Below are 18737 nucleotides of genomic sequence, written 5' to 3' on the forward strand. Positions count from 1 at the left end.
GATCCAATTTCTATAACATACACTAAGCCATTCCCTTAATTTATTGAGAACTGTTTGGTCGCACCAATTTGTTCGAAACTTATAAAGCCTTCTTACCCCAAGTGATATTGTATTAGTGCTACTTGTAATTATCATCTTGTGATTGTTAGCCATTCTACAAAAAATTACACAACATTGAAGTATAAAGTGCAAAGTTTGGTAAAAAATGAATTGGTGAATTTTTATAAAAAAGTAAGGACGTGTCATAAAAAACCCTTTGCTCAACCAACTAGGGCATAATTTTGAAAAAGTTTTTATAAATGTCTATCACCTTAAGAATTTTAAGAAAGAATGCAAGTTTGGAATATTGGAGTCTTTTATGTTAATATTTTATTTATCTTTCATCATTTCAATAAAATAACAAATGCATTTTCATTACATTTCCTCATTTGTTCCATTGTTTTTATATACATGCCTTCATATTTCACCAATTCTTATGTTCTAAATGATGAATGTTTAGACAACCATGATAATAATTTAGGATTAGATTTTGAAAACATCATTCATATTGATAGAATTGATAAGTTGAGACTCTTAATTTGTTAAGATCATTAAAGTAAAAGAGGACAGGTTTTATGAAATAAAACTAGTATGAGATTTCATTCATTCGTAGACGGAAGTAATGTAGTGTATGATTTTTTATGGTGGTTCACTTACAAGTTTGCTCTTAGTCAATAAATATTTTTCATTAAGAGAATTCATATTTGAAATGAGAAATGGTAACTTTTTTTACCTTTCACCCAATGAGTAAAATTATCCATTTGTTATCCTATTTGAGCTTATTGAATTTTCTTTGGAAGAAATCCTAACCAAGGATCTCCCTCTACACTAAGGGGCAAAGTTTGAAAAAGGCTCAATTACAAAAAGAAAAACAAATAAAAAAGACAATAAACGTCTATAATGACTTTAGGGGCAAAAAAAAAAAACCATGTTTGGTGTTTAATCATTTCTAAAAAAGGATGAAAAGTGCAAATCATAAAAATGTGAAGAAAAGAAAGAAAAAAAGATAGAATTGATGAAGAATGGGATAAATAATCAACATGTTCCATATCATAATAAATGATCCTTTGGTTTAGACCCTTCGAATTAATTTTAGACCTATTTTATCCATTTTTATCATAACCCCCTCATCCTAGCCTACGTTAGACCCCTTAAAAACTCATTTTGATTGAATGTGAGTGCCTAAAATGAAGAATTATGAATTGAATTAAGATAAACTTGTAATAGGAATGTTAGAAGTTTTGATCAAAATGTTTTAATGAATTAAGGAAAAAGGGGAAATAAGAAGAAAATGATGTGTAAAAAATAAAAGCAAAAAACAAAAATTAAAAAAAAAAAAGAAAAAAGAAGGAAAACTTAAACTAAAAACCAGAAAGAGCGGTTTAAGTAACAAAAAAAAAACTTGAAAAAAAAGCCTTGATTAGGATCCCTCAAAAATAGGGATAAGCTTGAATTGATGAAAGATTAAGAATATCACTAGAATAAGCTTTTGAAAAAGAATTCAAAATTAATTTATCTAAAATTATTTGAATATTCATTATCTTAGATGTTGTATACCCTTTCCAGTATTTATCTTAATTATTCATCCTAAAATGATTTATTTACCTATTTATTCTTTACTAGACTTGTTCTTATAATGAATGTCCTTTCTTTGATTTTTCTTTTTTTTCACCACTTATTTATTCCCATGATGAATTAAAAAAATGTGATGGATTACATTTGGTATTGAATTGAAATGATGATGAATGAATAAATGACTCTTATGAAAGATCCTTGCATTATTTCGAAATGACTAAGGCATATTAAAAATAAAATGTGAAAGATGAAAGAAGTTTAAAATGATGCTGATCCCTGTGGCTTACAAAAGAAAAGAAACATTTGACATGTTGAAATCAAATGATAAAGCTAATGAAGAGGAATTTTGGGTCACAAATCAGTTGATACATTTGTTGGATAATTCCAAAGAAGTTGAAGAAAAACATAATGAAAAGCTTAAACGAAGACATGAAGAAGAGTCTAGTGATCGCATTGAAATAAGAAAACTTTGGATTTGGATGATATAATGGATGAGACTACTTAATGGTGCATGATAGCTTATGTTGAAAATCACAAGTGTTGATGAGTTAAAAGGAGTGAGAAGATAAATTAAGAGTTTTAAAAACCCTTTTATTTACCAGAATTGAAAAGATAAATGAATTGCATAACATACATTGCATTCACCACATGCATGCATCATACTGAGAATATTGCACTCATTTATGGCATTCATCATGCATATTTGAAAAAGAAAATAAAGTTTAAAGTTTCAAAATTGGGTAAAAATTTTACGTTTATGCATTATACTCACTGTATTTATTATATGTTGTATATATTATCGTATTTATTGCACTCATGCACTGCATGTTTGGAAAAGAAAGATCAAAGTTTAAGTTGCAAAATTAGGATGAAATTTTGAAAAATCTTTGGCTCATGTATTCATTGTATGCACATATTGTGTTCATCATATTCATCCCATGCATTATGCATGTTTGAAAAGAAGAAAAATTAAAATTTGAATCTTGAAATTGAATTTGAGAATTATGGAGAATCTTTTCATTCATTGCATGCATTCATTGCATATGTTTGGAAAGCATGAAGGAAAAACTAGATGAGAAAATAATTTTGAAAAGAGACATTGAAAGGCAATCAACGATGATTTAGATGAAATGTAAAAACTCAATTTAAGGTAAAATTTTTTGAGTTTCAATGCCTCTATCATAGAAGAGTTTTTTCGAATGTAAAAATTATCTAATTTTATTTTTCAAAAGTTTAAAAGCCTCAGTTGTAGGGGAGCATTTTATTTTTCAAAGTTTCAAAGTCTCAATTATGAAGGAGCATTTTATTTTCAAAAGTTTCAAAGCCTCAATTGTGTGAGAGCATTTTATTTTTTGAAGTTCCAAAGCTTTAGTTGTGGGGAAGCATTTTAAAAAAAAAAAAAAAAGTCTCAAACTTTTGAGAAGGAGTTTTTGCAATTTTCTTTTTTGAATTTTCTTGACCCGAGCAAAATAGATATTTTTTGTCTTTGTACAATTCTTATTTCACAGAAAATGCACAAAAAATTGTAATTGTAGACACTTTATTTTATTTGGGGATTTTTTGAAATTATTGGGCTTCAAATTATAATTTTGATTATGCATTTGGGTCTTAATTGGAAAAGTGAATTTTGCGCCCAAAGATTAAACCATAAATTTTATTTGTATTTTAATTTTTTAGTTTAATTTTTTGTTTAACTTTTATTTTTTTAGTTAAAAGAGTCAAAGTCAAATGGTAAAAAAAAAAGGTAAAAATAAAAAAGAAAACAATGTGGAATTTTGTATGGAAAATCTTGGATTTAATTCAACTCTTGGATTCTATATTAGATTTTAACTTTAATGGGTAAATAATTTTGAAACTTAAGGCTAAATCTATTAAACGATAAAAGATTACATAGATAATAAAATTTAGAATGAAATCCTAGATTCGATTGAATTAATTTTTTTCAAATAAAAAAAGATTCAATTCCTGTATAATAACCTTGAATCTATGATCGAAGGAGTGCTTGATAGCAATTAACTTCAAGATCAAACAGAGGTCATCGAAAAAAAAATTTGAACAAAGTTTTAAATCAACAAGGAAGAGGCAATCAAGCCAAAAAAGCTTACTAGAAGATTTAGTTGGAGTTTTTGGAAAGAAGGTGAAGATTTATAGTAGAAACCATCAGATTTTGAAAGATGAAAAATTGTTGGAACTCGTTACGGGAATGTTTGTCTTCATTTTTTTTTTTTTTGTGATTTTTGTATAACTTTTATAATATTTAATTGCTTACTCTTATTTTTATATTTATTGCATGGTATTTATTTTTTCATGAATTTGTATGACTAATAATATCTTTGCATAATAATTTATTTGCCTAATATTTTTTTTTGCATGATTAATATATCTATTTGTGTGATTTATTAATATTTTTGCTTGATTATTAATATATTTATTTGCATGATTATATTTAATTTGATTGCATGATTATTAATATATTTATTTGCATGATTATATATTTAATTACATGATTTATATATTATTAGCTGCATGATTATATATTTAATCGCATATTTATTTGCATGATTTATATATTTTTATTTGCATGATTATACATTTAATTGCATGTTTATTTGAATGATTTACATTATTAATTACATGATTATATATTTAATTGCATGATTATTAATTTATTTATTTGCATGGTTATTTATTTATTATTATTGCATGATTTTATATTTATTGTGTTCATAATTGCATGATTATATTTAATTACAAAATTATTAATATATTTGCATGATATTATATATTTATATGATTATTATTATTGTATGATAATTAATATATTTGCATAATATTCTTGCATGAATATTTTAGCAGATCTAATCATGATATTATTACATGATATATGATCTAATTTATAATATTATATTTACGTGATCACTTTTGCATGATATGATTTAATATTTATTGCATTATTGCATAATTACTTGATTTTTTGATAAATTTTTTTTACCACCATGTTTTTATAAATAAATAAAAAGATTAAAATTGATTCATTTGCATGATAAAATTATCTTTGATAAGAGATTTGCATGATAAAATTATCTTTGATAAGACTTAATTAAGATAACACATAATTAACTTGATATTAATTTTGAGCGTAAAGAGTTGCTAACACCCTCTTTACATGTAATCAACACTTGAACCTTAGTTCTGATAATATAGACAGAAACTATTCTTTTTAAAGACTTTTAGCTTAGGGTTACAATAACTTTAAAGATGATTGATTCACATAGGCGATCAATCGCATTTAGATAAAAAAAAATTGATAATGATTTTATGATTTTTGTGTCTAATAGATAAGTTTTCTCAATTTGGATGTTATGACAATCATCTTTTTTTGAAAATTGCTTATTTTTATACATGTAAAAGTTTTTTTACAATATCATTATCCATATGTCTCAAAATATACCAACATATCATTCATATAAGGATGCAAGGGTTTTGATAGTAAAAATAAGAATTAGAGGGGCTTATTTAGATAAAATAATAGTATAAAGATTTATTTAGATTATTTTAAATATTTGAAAATTTTTTTTATATTTTATCTAAACTTATTAATTAATATTAAATTAATTCAATTAAAAAATATTATTTAATTTATTAATTTATTATATAAACTGTTCATTCATAATAATTAAATGATTTATTTATAATATTGATTAATTACAAAATCAAATCGATTTTAATATCAATTCACTTATTCATCTAATCAAATCGACGGCTCGATCTAATTTTGATAGCTATGCTAAAAACATTCTGACAAAACGATTTAAATAAACCATTTGAAACGCATGGGAGGTAACGAACGCTAGTTATTTTTATATAATTTTTCCCATGTCATCAAAACGAATCTTAAGAGATACCAAATCCATCTTATTATTAATTTATTAAGTGCAAAGAAGACATTTAACAGTTCCTTCTCGTCAAGCAGCCGTCACAGAAACCTACCAGATCAACCTGCTAGTAGCTCAACCGCGGGTAACATCTCATATACAGTTTCAATTTGCCGCTGCTTCATAATGACACTTCGCTTCTTCCATTTTGCTTCCTCTTCCTATGATTCTATAAATATAATATAAACTTAAAGAAAACATTACAATTACAAGATAAAAACTCCCTTGGATTTGCAGCTTCTTCTCCGTCTGCTCATGGCTTCTTTCAATGTTTCATCTCCTTCAACTGCAGCTCTTTCTCGTCCTCAGTAAGCTCTCTTCTCTATTTCTTTAATGGGTTGGTTGGATAATTTGTATCTATATTCTTACATTTCACGTCATAATCTTTTCGTTTAGGTTTTCTTCATTATTTCTTTTGTTCCAATATGCTTTCCTTCTTTTGTTATTCGGTTTTCTAATCAAGTTTCAAGTTTTAAGGGTCAATGGTTCCGTTTCGATCTTATACAGACGCTGTGATTGACTTCGATTTGGTCGTTGAATTTTCTTTTATACAACCCAAAGTTTCTAACAACCGAAGTGGTCGGAGATTGTTACCTGGCAAACTTAAGCCTTGGCAATTTTGACCAAAAGATCCTGTATGTGCATCAAGAATTAGCTTGGTTGGAAAGCAATATGACGGTTTTACCAGCTTTTTCTTTGAATGCTGAAATGTCTTTGTGTTTGGTTGACAAGAAATGGCTAGAACTAGAAAGAAAAAAAAAGTTTCAACTCTAGCAACCCCCCATTAACTGTTACACAATGCCTTGCCTTACCAATGTTATATTACAATTTTTACCATAATCCGTATATTTGATTGTATGAAATTCTTAATTATTGACCTTTCTTTCTGCATAGGGCATCCAAAAGCTTCAAATTCTATAATGGATTACACAGCACAAATCTATTCTCTGCAAATGGCCACACGTCTGATTTGGCCTTGATACGGTTGGCTAGTAGATAATCCTGTGTTATTAAAAGTGTCGGCAAAACTAGAGCTGCACTTGTATCTGGAGGAGACGACCTCCCGTCTTATTCCAATGGCAATGATGCTTCAACAAATGCTACTCTCTTCGGTGATAAATCAGTTGGGATAGAAGCACAACAAGATGCAGTAGCATTTGAAACTCTGGCTGCTGATACTGCTCCCATAACTGATGATTTTCCCATTGATAATGATGAGTTTGATTTGGATCGTCCCACTGAAGGTTTTGCTTCCATACTTGAGGCCATAGAGGACATTCGCCACGGCAAGGTTAGTTTTTTTTTTTTTTTTTCCTTGGAATCCTTCTTTTTTCCATGAGCTGGTAATGCTTGTATGTTTACTTTTCTGCATATTAGTCAGTTTTCTTTACTAATCTGAATTAACTTTGCAGATGGTAGTGGAAGTAGATGACGAGGACAGAGAAAATGAAGGAGATCTTATAATGGCAGCTCAGTTGGCGACACCTGAAGCTATGGCCTTTATTGTGAAGCATGGAACTGGAATAGTTTTTGTGAGCATGCTAGAGGAGGATCTGGAGAGGTTGCAGCTTCCTTTGATGGTGAACCAAAGGGAAAATGAAGAGAAACTCCGCACCGCATTCACTATTACATTGGTATGTTGTTTTGTCTGATATCTATAAATTCAATACATGGATAATATCATTTTAATCAAACAATAATTTTTTTAGAAATAAGTTCCTATCTTATGATACTAACTTAAATTTGAGATTTAATTGTTCTTATTGTTCAATTGCATTTACTGCATCATAACATATTTGAAAATCATAGCCAACGACTGGAGTTGAATCTGAAAGCTGAAAATTTTAGATATCTGAAAAATAGTGATGATCATGAGTGCCTATAAACTTTTGATAAACTCGAATACCACTTTGGATAAATCTTATATGATACTTAGGACAAAATATGATTAGGGGTGAATTGATTTTACTTGGAGAAAGATGGCTTCTCTACCATCTAGCTCAAAAATTCCAATGGTTCTCAACTTTTGTCTTGCACCAAAACTAATTTTTCAGGATGCAAAACATGGTACTACAACTGGAGTGTCAGCTCATGATAGGGCAACAACAGCATTGGCCCTTGCTTATAAAGATTCCAAACCTATGGATTTCAACCGCCCAGGTCACATTTTCCCACTGAAGTACAGGGAAGGTGGTGTTCTGAAAAGAGCTGGGCATACTGAAGCTTCAGTTGATCTTGCAATGCTAGCTGGACTGGACCCTGTTGCAGCTCTCTGTGAGGTTGTAAATGATGATGGATCCATGTCTAGATTACCACAGCTTCGTCAGTTTGCTGAGCAGGAGAACTTGAAAATTATATCCATTGCTGATTTAATCAGGTAAATTAATGACTATCATATGCAGAGCTTTGCTTTCTATTTATCTTTCACTGATCCTACAGTTGAGTTGACCAAATTTAATTCTTGCCAAAACTATTATCAATTTTTTGTGGACTTATTGATTCTTTTAAGAATGATAAAGTAAAGGACTACTAATAATGCTTATGATTTACAGGTATAGGAGAAAGAAGGATAAATTAATTGATCGTGCCGGTGCTGCGCGGATACCTTCTATGTGGGGGCCATTCACGGCTTATTGTTACAGGTCAATGTTAGATGGGATTGAGCATATAGCAATGGTCAAGGTGAGGATATATCCACATTCTTATAGCTAGTTTCACTTTCCTATATATCTGATTTACCTTAATATCTGTAAGAATTCTATATAAATATTTTGCCTCTGCTGAATCAACTCAGAAATGTTTCAATCTACTTTAAGCACGCTTCTATTTTTTTTTTTCAAAGAGATACACCATTCTGTATATTCCTTTAGATTTCAGGTTTTCTTGGATTAACCTTCCCTGAAGAATATGGCGTGATTCTTTTCCATGACGTAAACAGGGTGAGATTGGAGATGGGCAAGATATTCTTGTGAGGGTCCACTCAGAATGCCTCACAGGAGATATATTTGGATCTGCTGGATGTGATTGTGGGAATCAGCTTGGCCTTGCAATGAAACAGATTGAGGCTGCTGGAAGGGGTGTTCGGGTATACCTTCGTGGTCATGAAGGCAGGGGTATTGGTTTGGGCCACAAGCTTCGTGCCTACACTCTGCAGGATGCTGGTCGTGATACAGTAGAAGCAAATGTGGAGCTTGGATTGCCTGTTGATTTAAGAGAATATGGCATTGGCGCACAGGTACTTCCTCATAAAAACCACACTAAAGGTTTTGCTTGGTAATCCCTTGGTTTAGTTACAAAGTAGAAAAATGGTTATGAAATCTAACCATTGAATTAATAATTTTTCCATCCTTTTTACCAAGCAAAGCCTAAATGAATACATCCAGCATAATTCAGTTGCATTCAAAAGGATCATCTGTTTGTCTCCTCCTCCCCCCCCCCCCCCCCCTTTTTCCTGAAAATACTTCCGGCTGCTACTTGAGAAACTATATTGAATTATTTTTTTCTGTAGCAGCCAACTACCATCTTGAGTTTGTCCTCTTATCTAATTTGGTCCAAAGGGTTTGACTGTTACCTTGAATCAATTCTAACTCAAAGAAAATTTTGGAATTAAAAAGTAGGTAAATATATGTTGATTTGACCATTGAATCTTTTATAGGTTCAGGTTATTACTAAAAATAACAGAGAGCTTGGCTAAATTCTACTTATAAACAATATTTGTGATGTTAAGATGGAACCTTCATGTGTTGCATAGCTATTTAGATGGAGCAAAGAATAGAATTGTTGGGAGGTTGGAAGCCAGCCTAGAAATAGTACTCCAAGCCCAAGTACTTAAATACATAATTTTTTTCTTCAATTATTTACAACATCATATGGAAGAAAGTTTGGCAACATTAAATTGGGAAGGATCAGAATTCTGGTTTGCTTCTTGCTAAAGGGCTAAACCGTATGCCTATTGCATCTTTTTTATGTTATGAACTTATGATGGATTTTCCTTTCTTCTTACCTCTAAAAGAAGTTTTGAAACGCAAGATTTGATTCTTCCTTGCAGATACTTACGGATCTGGGTGTGCGTGTTAGGAAAATGGGGTCCAGTCCCATGTAAGTGGTTTTGGACCAAGTAAAGGCCATGGGCCTTGATCTTTTATTTTACACAGAGCCCTAGCTACTTAATAAAAAAGAGGTGGGGTTGTTTAAGGTGTGTGTCGAAAACCAAGCAGAGAAAGAAGAAAAGCCAGGAAAAGCAGAGAGAGAAAAAGGAGAAGGGAGAGTTGGTTGAACGGAAGTCGATCCGTGGTCCGATTGAGTTGGAACCTTGTCAGGAGGTTTATGATTCAGAGTTTGACATTCTGAACGGTGAAGATCGGGTTTGAAGCTCTCTAGGAACAAATCCAGGGTGTATTTGTTGAGTCACTTATTTGGTGAGATTTCTCCAATTGTTTCTCTAGTTGTTGATTAGCTCTAGTTTTAGCTAGAGAAGAACTTTGTATAACTATTATTTGATAGTGAAGATTTTTCTGGCGGCCCGTGGTTTTTTCCCTCTACACTGGAGGGTTTTCCACGTAAATCTTGGTGTGCTTTATTTTTCTGCGCATTTGATTATTGATTGTTGTCTATTGCTTCTGTATTGTTGTGATTATTGCTTCAGGCGCAACAAGTGGTATCAGAGCGAGGGTTATTTTGAGACATCGATACAGAAGCATCCCAGGATAGAAGTAAATTCTGTTTGAGATCATGGAGGGTGATACAAGTTCCATGATAAAATTGACAGCATCAAATTATTCAATTTGGAAGCCTATGATGGAGGATCATCTATACTGCAAAGATTTGTATGAGCCAGTATTAGGTGATTCGGCTAAACCAGCAGATATGAAAGATGAAAGCTGGAAGAAGCTAGGTAGAAAGACGCTGGCTACAATCAGAAAATGGGTTGATATCAGCGTGTTCCATCATGTAGCGCAGGAATCGGATGCTCACATTGTTTGGGAAAATTTGGCAGCATTGTATGAGAGAAAAACAGGTATGAATAAAGTTATGCTTGTTAAAAAGATTGCAACTTGTAAGTCTAAACATAAATCTAAGTTTAGAGGTAAAGTGAAGTGTTTCCATTGTGGTAAGGCTGGTCATATAAAACGAAATTGTAGAATCTTGAAGCAAGAGCGAAAAGATGAGAAAGGCAAGAGTTCAGATGATGGCAATGTTGCAGCAGTGAATTCAGATAGTGATTCAGTTACTTTGATTTGTACACATGGTGATTGTAATCATGTTAGTGATCCCGGCATTGAGTGGATAGTTGACACAGGAGCGGCATATCATTGTGTTCCTAAGAGAGAGTTGTTTACAACTTACAAAGCAGGAGACTTTGGTTGTACCAAGATGGGAAACAAGAGTGTGTCGCAGATTGTTGGGATTGGTGATATTGGTGTACAAACTAGTACAGGCTGCATGTTAACTTTGAGGGATGTCAGACACATTCCAGATATGAGAATGAACTTGCTTGCTATTAATGTCCTTGATAAGGAGGGATATGAAAGCCGACAAAAGAATGGACAGTGGAAGCTTCTCAAAGGATCTATGGTAGTTGCAAGGGGAAAACTATGCTGCACAATGTATAAGACATGGATGCAATTGAACGGTAACCAGGTAAATACCGTTGAAAATGATGCTTCAGCAAACTTGTGGCACAGGAGGCTGGCACACATGAGTGAAAAAGGGTTACAGGTTTTGGCAAGGCACTCTCTCATTCCCTTGACCAAAGGTATGTCTCTCGATTCATGTGATTATTGTTTGTTTGGTAAGCATCATAGAGTTTCTTTTCGTAAAAGTTCTCAGAGAAAAGAAAATAGATTGGAATTAATTTATTCTGATGTATGTGGTCCCATTGAGGTTGAGTCATTAGGTGGTAACAGATATTTTGTTACTTTTATTGATGATGCTTCACGTAAAACTTGGGTGTATATGTTGAAATATAAAAGTCAGGTACTGCAGTATTTTCAAAAATTTCATGCCATGGTTGAAAGGATGACAGGGTTACCCTTGAAGTGTATTCGAACTGATAATGGTGGGGAATACACATCTAAAAGCTTTGAAGAGTATTGCTCAAAGCATGGGATCAGGCATGAGAGGACAGAACCTGGAACACCGCAGCATAATGGTATAGCTGAAAGAATGAATCGCACCATTGTGGAAAAAGTCAGATGTATGTTGAGGATGGCAAAATTACCAAAGCCATTCTGGGGTGAAGCAGTCAACACAGCTTGTTATTTACTTAACAGGTCACCATCAGTTCCTTTAGGCTTTGACATTCCAGAAAGAGTGTGGACAGGAAAAGATGCTTCATACTCTCACTTGAAAATTTTTGGGTGTAAAGCATTCATGCATGTGCCGAAAGAGCAGAGATCAAAGCTTGACAGTAAAGCTACACAGTGTATGTTTGTAGGATATGGTGATGAGGAATTTGGCTACAGGGTATGGGATCCAGTAAAGAGAAAGACAGTCAGAAGCAGAGATGTGGTCTTTCATGAAAAAGAAACCATAGCAGACCTTGAGAAAAATGAGAAGACTACACGAGTTACTGTTGAGTGTGATGTTTCAACACCGACAGGGATTTCACAGGAAAGAGCCACAGATGGTGAAAATGAGCCAGAAACAGAACTTGGGGATATGAATGAGCCAGCCATAGTTGGTGATGAGCCAGATGCTATTAGTTTTGAGCAGGGGGAGCAATCCTCTCTACCTGAGAGTGTTGAGCAGGGGGAGCTACCTTCAGCATCAAGTGATGTAGAGTCTCAGCTCAGGAGATCTACTAGAAAGCGCAGGCCATCTACCAGGTATCCAAGTTCAGATTTTATTTTAGTTACCAGTGAAGGGGAGCCAGAAAGCTTTCAAGATGTGCAGGCTACTCCGGATAGAGAGCACTGGTTAAAAGCAATGAAAGAAGAGATGGAGTCATTGCGAAAGAATGGTACTTATGATCTTGTTAAACTTCCAACAGGGAAGAGGCCATTAAAGAATAAATGGGTGTTCAAGTTGAAAAAGGATGGTGACAAACTAGTGAGGTACAAAGCTCGATTGGTAGTAAAAGGTTTTTCTCAGAAACCAGGCATCGATTTTGATGAGATTTTTGCTCCAGTTGTAAAAATGAGTTCTATTCGAGTGGTACTGGGATTGGCAGCTAGTTTGAATCTTGAGCTTGAGCAACTTGATGTTAAAACTGCATTTTTGCATGGTGATTTGCAGGAGGACATTTATATGAATCAGCCTGAGGGTTTTGAAGTGAAAGGGAAAGAGCACTTAGTTTGCAAATTGAAGAAAAGCTTGTATAGCTTGAAACAAGCTCCGCGACAGTGGTACAAGAAGTTTGATTCTTTTATGATGAGTCATAGCTATAAAAGAACAGCAGCAGATTCTTGTGTGTATATTAAACAATTCCCTAATGGTAACTTCATTATCCTATTATTATATGTTGATGATATGTTGATTGTAGGACAAGATGCTAGTATGGTTTGCAGGTTGAAGGAACAATTGTCTAAGTCCTTTGATATGAAGGATTTAGGTCCAGCAAAGCAGATTCTTGGTATGGACATTATCCGAGATAGGAGAGCTGGAAAGCTGTGGTTGTCACAGGAAAAGTATGTTGAACGAGTGCTTGGTAGATTCAACATGCAACATGCTAAATCAGTTAGCAGTTCACTTGCCAACCATTTTCATCTAAGTAAGAAATCTTGTCCAGTGTCTAAGGAAGAGCAACTAGCTATGTCTAGTATTCCTTATTCTTCTGCAGTCGGTTCTTTAATGTATCTTATGGTTTGTACAAGGCCTGACATTGCTCATGCAGTTGGTGTAGTGAGCAGATTTCTTTCTAATCCAGGGAAGGTTCACTGGGAAGCAGTGAAATGGATTTTTAGATATTTGAGGGGTACCTCAAAAATGTGCTTGACTTATGGAGTTTCACAACCAGTTCTAGAAGGGTTTACTGATGCTGACATGGCAGGCGATCTTGATGGTAGGAAATCTACTTCAGGGTATTTGTTTGCTTTTGCAGGAGGAGCTGTATCTTGGCAGTCTAAGTTGCAGAAGTGTGTTGCTTTGTCAACTACAGAGGCTGAGTATATTGCAGCAACTGAAGCATGTAAAGAAATGCTTTGGATGAAACGTTTTCTTCTTGAATTAGGGTTGAATCAGAAAGAGTATGTGGTATTTTGTGATAGCCAGAGTGCTTTAGATTTGAGTAAGAATACCATGTACCATGCTAGAACAAAGCACATTGATGTTAGATATCATTGGTTACGTTCAGTGATTGAAGAACAGCAGATGCTATTGAAGAAAGTCCATACTGATAAAAATGTGGCAGATATGTTGACTAAGATACTTCCCAGGGAAAAGCTTGAGCTTTGTAGTAACTTGGCCGGAATGAGTTCCCTGGCCAAGGTAAGTTCCAAATGAAACTGCTATGGTGATGAATCTCCTTCTAATGGGACTGGAGGGGGAGATTGTTAGGAAAATGGGGTCCAGTCCCATGTAAGTGGTTTTGGACCAAGTAAAGGCCATGGGCCTTGATCTTTTATTTTACACAGAGCCCTAGCTACTTAATAAAAAAGAGGTGGGGTTGTTTAAGGTGTGTGTCGAAAACCAAGCAGAGAAAGAAGAAAAGCCAGGAAAAGCAGAGAGAGAAAAAGGAGAAGGGAGAGTTGGTTGAACGGAAGTCGATCCGTGGTCCGATTGAGTTGGAACCTTGTCAGGAGGTTTATGATTCAGAGTTTGACATTCTGAACGGTGAAGATCGGGTTTGAAGCTCTCTAGGAACAAATCCAGGGTGTATTTGTTGAGTCACTTATTTGGTGAGATTTCTCCAATTGTTTCTCTAGTTGTTGATTAGCTCTAGTTTTAGCTAGAGAAGAACTTTGTATAACTATTATTTGATAGTGAAGATTTTTCTGGCGGCCCGTGGTTTTTTCCCTCTACACTGGAGGGTTTTCCACGTAAATCTTGGTGTGCTTTATTTTTCTGCGCATTTGATTATTGATTGTTGTCTATTGCTTCTGTATTGTTGTGATTATTGCTTCAGGCGCAACAGTGCGAATGATGAAACTGATGACAAACAATCCTGCCAAATACAGTGGACTCAAGGGTTATGGATTAGCAATTGCAAGCAGGGTTCCACTAGTAACTCCCATTACAAAGGAGAATAAGAGATACTTGGAGACGAAACGCTCTAAGATGGGCCACGTATATGGCTGACTTTAGTGGCCATTTGAACAATCTCATCATTGGAGGCCATGGTAACACCACTTCGGTGGATGTTGCATCTGAATCTTAGAATTTGCTGCTTTCCGCTTGCTTTAAATGCTGGTAACGACCTGACATGATCCCCTTACGAGTTGTGACTACTGACGCGATAATAGGAAGAGAACATCATCACTGAACTTGGTTAAAGTAAAAAATTTACGCTGTTTCCTATTGTACACGGTGGAAGGGTCATCCATTATTTTTCTATAACAATTAGAACAAAACAAAAACATGTACATTCTTAGAACTTAGAATTGCTTGACCTTGTTAAGCTTCTAAATCATGTCTCTCATTGCAGTTGTCACTGTTGTAATTTCGATTTTGTTTAATAAATAGAAAAGACAAAGCCTTGCATTTGTTTATTTGTACATTTCTCTCTTGTTTTATACATTGATGAGGGTATTTTATTTCCTTTTTTTTTTTTTTTTGAAAAAAGAGAAATAACCTTAAATTTTTTTTACTTGGAAGAGCTCATTTCTATCTAGGACTTGGGTCTCAAAAAATTTTTGATAATATTATACAACACTATTATATTATAATTATTTTTTTATTTATAATTTTATAGGATTTGTTAAATATTATCTATATTATTAAGTGATAAACTTTTACATTAATTTTTATTGTAATTGAATTATTAGAGATGAAATGCTCCATGTACACTTCTATTTTCTTCTAGTAAATCAGAAACCGTTAGATGCTTTCAGTTCTGGACCGTTGCAAATATATAAACATTTAAAAGAACTTCAACGATTCAGATTGGATCGGGATCCCCAAGTTTCAACTGCACAACATCAGCCAATAGGATGTAAAGGACGACCGTTTTTTTCCAGTCGTTATTACAAGCTCAATATCAAAGAAGAAAAAAGCCCACAAGCAACCCCTAGCCTTTCTTTAAAGTTAAAGTAAATGTTATCTTCATCTGCTCAATTCAGTAGTCAAAATAATTTAAAAAAAAAAAATTAAAATCAGGTTTGAACCTCAACTTTCTTCTATTTTTTTAATATAAGGCTCTTACCTCCTTTGGATAACAAAAAAAAAAAAAAGAAAAAGGTTAAAGCAAATGCCAAACGTTCGGTTTCTTGGAGATCCATGCCAGAACCAACTCGGTTACTACTGAAATCTGACTTCTATATATACACCGTCTTCGCCGACTTGTCTTCCTCCTTTGCATTTATAGGGGTAAACGAACTAAATATAAGTAAATTTTATTATGTTCGAAATTCATTTAATTAAATTTTAAAATATTATTTATAGCGGTTTATTAAATTTAATAATGAATAAAAAAAAGTTTATCATGAATTATTTATTCAATATTTTTTGTTCGTTTATATTTTAAATATAAATATATTAATATAAATTAATTTTATTATATTTATAATTTATTTATTTAATTAACAAATTTTAAAATATAATTTATAATTATTTATTAAACTTAATAAATAATAATAAATAAATAGATATCAAATTCATTCATGAATTGTTCGCGAATGTTTTGTTCGAGTAATTACCCCAAAATGCATTTGATTGCACAAACAAAATTTAAAAGTACAAATGAAATTAGTAAGAGCAATCTATTGCTCTTTGGGTGGCAATGAATTATCTATTGCTAGAGTTGATATCGGATCGAATTCGGGATAAGTTTTGCTCACCTCAAATCTAATTCGATTTTATGTGTTTTAAATTCGAATTTGATTCTACCTAAATTTTTTTTTATTTTTTTATATCCGAACTTGATCTCGATACGATACTAGATAAATCGTATCTGATCCGACCTGAAATTAATAAAATATTATTTTTTAAATATTAATATTTAAAAATATCATTATATAAATATATATAATTAATTAACTAAAAAATAATTTTTTATATAATATCATATCAGATCAAATTAAATTTATCTAAAACTTAAATCCGATCCGATCTTAATTATTTTATAATCTTAATTGATCTGATCTAACTTAAAATTTAAATTTCAAAAAAATAAAATCGATCTCATAAAATTAAATCGAGTCAAAATCGTCGATAATGAATTAAATTATCAATCCTATCTATTGCCCCTTTGGGTGGCAGTGGATTGTACCTTCTTTTTTTTTTTTCACATTGTTTGAAATTTTGTATAAAGTAGTTGAATGGCGTGCAAGATGTTGTTCTCTCGTTGGGGACTAGATGTGGCCTCTCTCAAAATTTTATTATTTGAAAAAAAAAAACATTTCAATAGAAGAAATGTGATCTTTATTTATAAAATTACAATCAATGAGGTTGGTTAAATGTGCGGATATATTATAATTTTTTTTATAATAATAAGAAAAAAATAAAAAAAATACGGGAAGTACTTATACATAATGATAAATTTACTTGTAAATTATTATTATTATACTATAATATTAAGTTTCCTTTCTTTCGGACGTGTTTCCTCTTCTTTTCTAACATAGACTTTATTTGAAGTCCAAACATAAGACGCACTAGTTGATACAATAAAAATCCTTTAATTAATCGGACTTCCTAATGTAGTGATAGTTATCCTTCAACCCAGTCCATATCATAAATGTTCGTTTCTTTATTCCATTCACAACTGGTCCTGAATGCTCTAGAATTTTCAATTACATCAATTTGCCGAATTTTTTATTTCCAATTTCTTAGAACTTCAACGTTGCGAATATGGCTGGCAGGTTGTCAATTTTCATTTCACTTGCAACAGGGGAAAAAAAGAAAAAACAAAACAATTGTACCTTTACCAGTTAAGCGCAACCCCGAAGAAAGCCGTCACTAGAAAAAAAAAATCGAAAAGACCCGATCCTTCGTCAGACTCCATACGCGTTCAATTTGATTTAAACCCTCACAACAACTCGCTTCCCTTGGTGTTTTATATATAAAGGCAGACAAACTCTTTCAAATGCCCTCAGTCACACAACTCCATCGATTACTTTGATAGATCATAGTTTTCGGCTTTTTTTTTTTTCTTGGTTCTTTAATTTCATTATTCTTTTGTTTACTTCTTTGTTATGGCTCGTTCAAGCCTTGTTTACGTGATGGTGTTGGCATTGCTTTTTGGTTTTGTTGCGGCGCAATCTCCATCTCATGCCCCAGGCCATTCTCCAACGATTCCTCCGGAAAATGCTCCAATATCTCATGCGCCGTCGGTCCACCCACCGGCTCATGCGCCATCGGTCCACCCACCGGCTCATGCGCCTTCACCAGTGAAGACTCCAACGCCTGCACCCTCTCCCGTCGTCCACTCCATTACACCATCAGTTGCTCCTACCCCAGCCTCCGTTAGCGCTGCCGTTTTCAACAGATTTTCTACCGCTGGGTCCGTTGCAGTTGGTGTCTGCGCCGCCGTGTTGGTCATTTAGTGGATTTATTTTTTGGGTTTCTTTTTTGAAGAGAGTTCATCCTTGTGCGTGGTTGCCTTCATTAGTATTCTTCTTTTTAATTCTTTTTGTGAGTGCTTGGGTTTTACATACAGTCGATTGTTTCATAGTTTGACATTGATCGATCTGCCATTTCGGCATGGCTTCATCTTTCGTTTGTTAAATAATCATTATCGTTATTATTATTATTATTATTATTTTTTGGTTTGGTTTTGCTTGATATATTGTTCTGTTTCTTTTTCGACGCTGCTTTAATTTAATATATATCTTGCTAATTAAACTCCACTGAACTGACGAGTTTTATATGCCATTAAAGATTTTTTAGTTCATTCCTAATTTTAGTTCATTCCCAAAAGCATCTTTTAAATTGAATATTTGAAAATAAATTGATTACAAATAATTTTTAAATTATAATAAAATATTTAATGTTGAATATTTTTATCAAGTAAATTTGAAAGAAAATTTCGATTAAACATAACGTAAATTCAACATTTTAATTAATTTTTATATAAATTAATAATTACCTTTAATT

General features: G+C 32.8%; 2 protein-coding genes and 1 pseudogene across 3 annotated transcripts; all 3 read left to right on the plus strand.

Annotated features, from left to right (window-relative positions):
- The first annotated feature begins 5452 nt into the window (after positions 1-5452).
- On the plus strand, positions 5453-8593 carry LOC111298657 (bifunctional riboflavin biosynthesis protein RIBA 1, chloroplastic-like; annotated as a pseudogene). Its single transcript, XR_016328690.1, has 5 exons — positions 5453-5857; positions 6444-6840; positions 6962-7183; positions 7604-7926; positions 8102-8593. The product of XR_016328690.1 is annotated as a bifunctional riboflavin biosynthesis protein RIBA 1, chloroplastic-like (transcript).
- LOC149514427 (bifunctional riboflavin biosynthesis protein RIBA 1, chloroplastic-like) lies at positions 8346-9489 on the plus strand. Its single transcript, XM_089744972.1, has 5 exons — positions 8346-8426; positions 8488-8822; positions 9205-9210; positions 9301-9373; positions 9484-9489. Exons 1-5 carry the CDS (start codon positions 8346-8348, stop codon positions 9487-9489), a joined length of 501 nt encoding a protein of 166 aa, XP_089601098.1.
- Positions 9490-17713: 8224 nt separating this feature from the next.
- On the plus strand, positions 17714-18402 carry LOC111298658 (uncharacterized). The gene has a single exon (XM_022893384.2). The coding sequence runs from the start codon at positions 17837-17839 to the stop codon at positions 18185-18187; it is 351 nt and encodes a 116-aa protein (XP_022749119.1). The 5' UTR covers positions 17714-17836; the 3' UTR covers positions 18188-18402.
- Positions 18403-18737: the final 335 nt, after the last annotated feature.

This window comes from Durio zibethinus, chromosome 16 (assembly GCF_047325235.1).
Source record: "Durio zibethinus cultivar Kanyao isolate XHJ-2024 chromosome 16, ASM4732523v1, whole genome shotgun sequence".
NCBI lineage: Eukaryota > Viridiplantae > Streptophyta > Magnoliopsida > Malvales > Malvaceae > Durio > Durio zibethinus.

What these genes read in the sequence shown, in the direction of transcription:
- LOC149514427 (XM_089744972.1), top strand. Translation starts at nt 8,346, where the DNA reads ATGTTTCAATCTACTTTAAGCACGCTTCTATTTTTTTTTTTCAAAGAG. An exon ending in TATATTCCTTTAGATTTCAG is followed by an intron (nt 8,427 to 8,487) that starts GTTTTCTTGGAT and finishes TGACGTAAACAG; the next exon opens with GGTGAGATTGGAGATGGGCA.
- LOC111298658 (XM_022893384.2), top strand. Translation starts at nt 17,837, where the DNA reads ATGGCTCGTTCAAGCCTTGTTTACGTGATGGTGTTGGCATTGCTTTTT.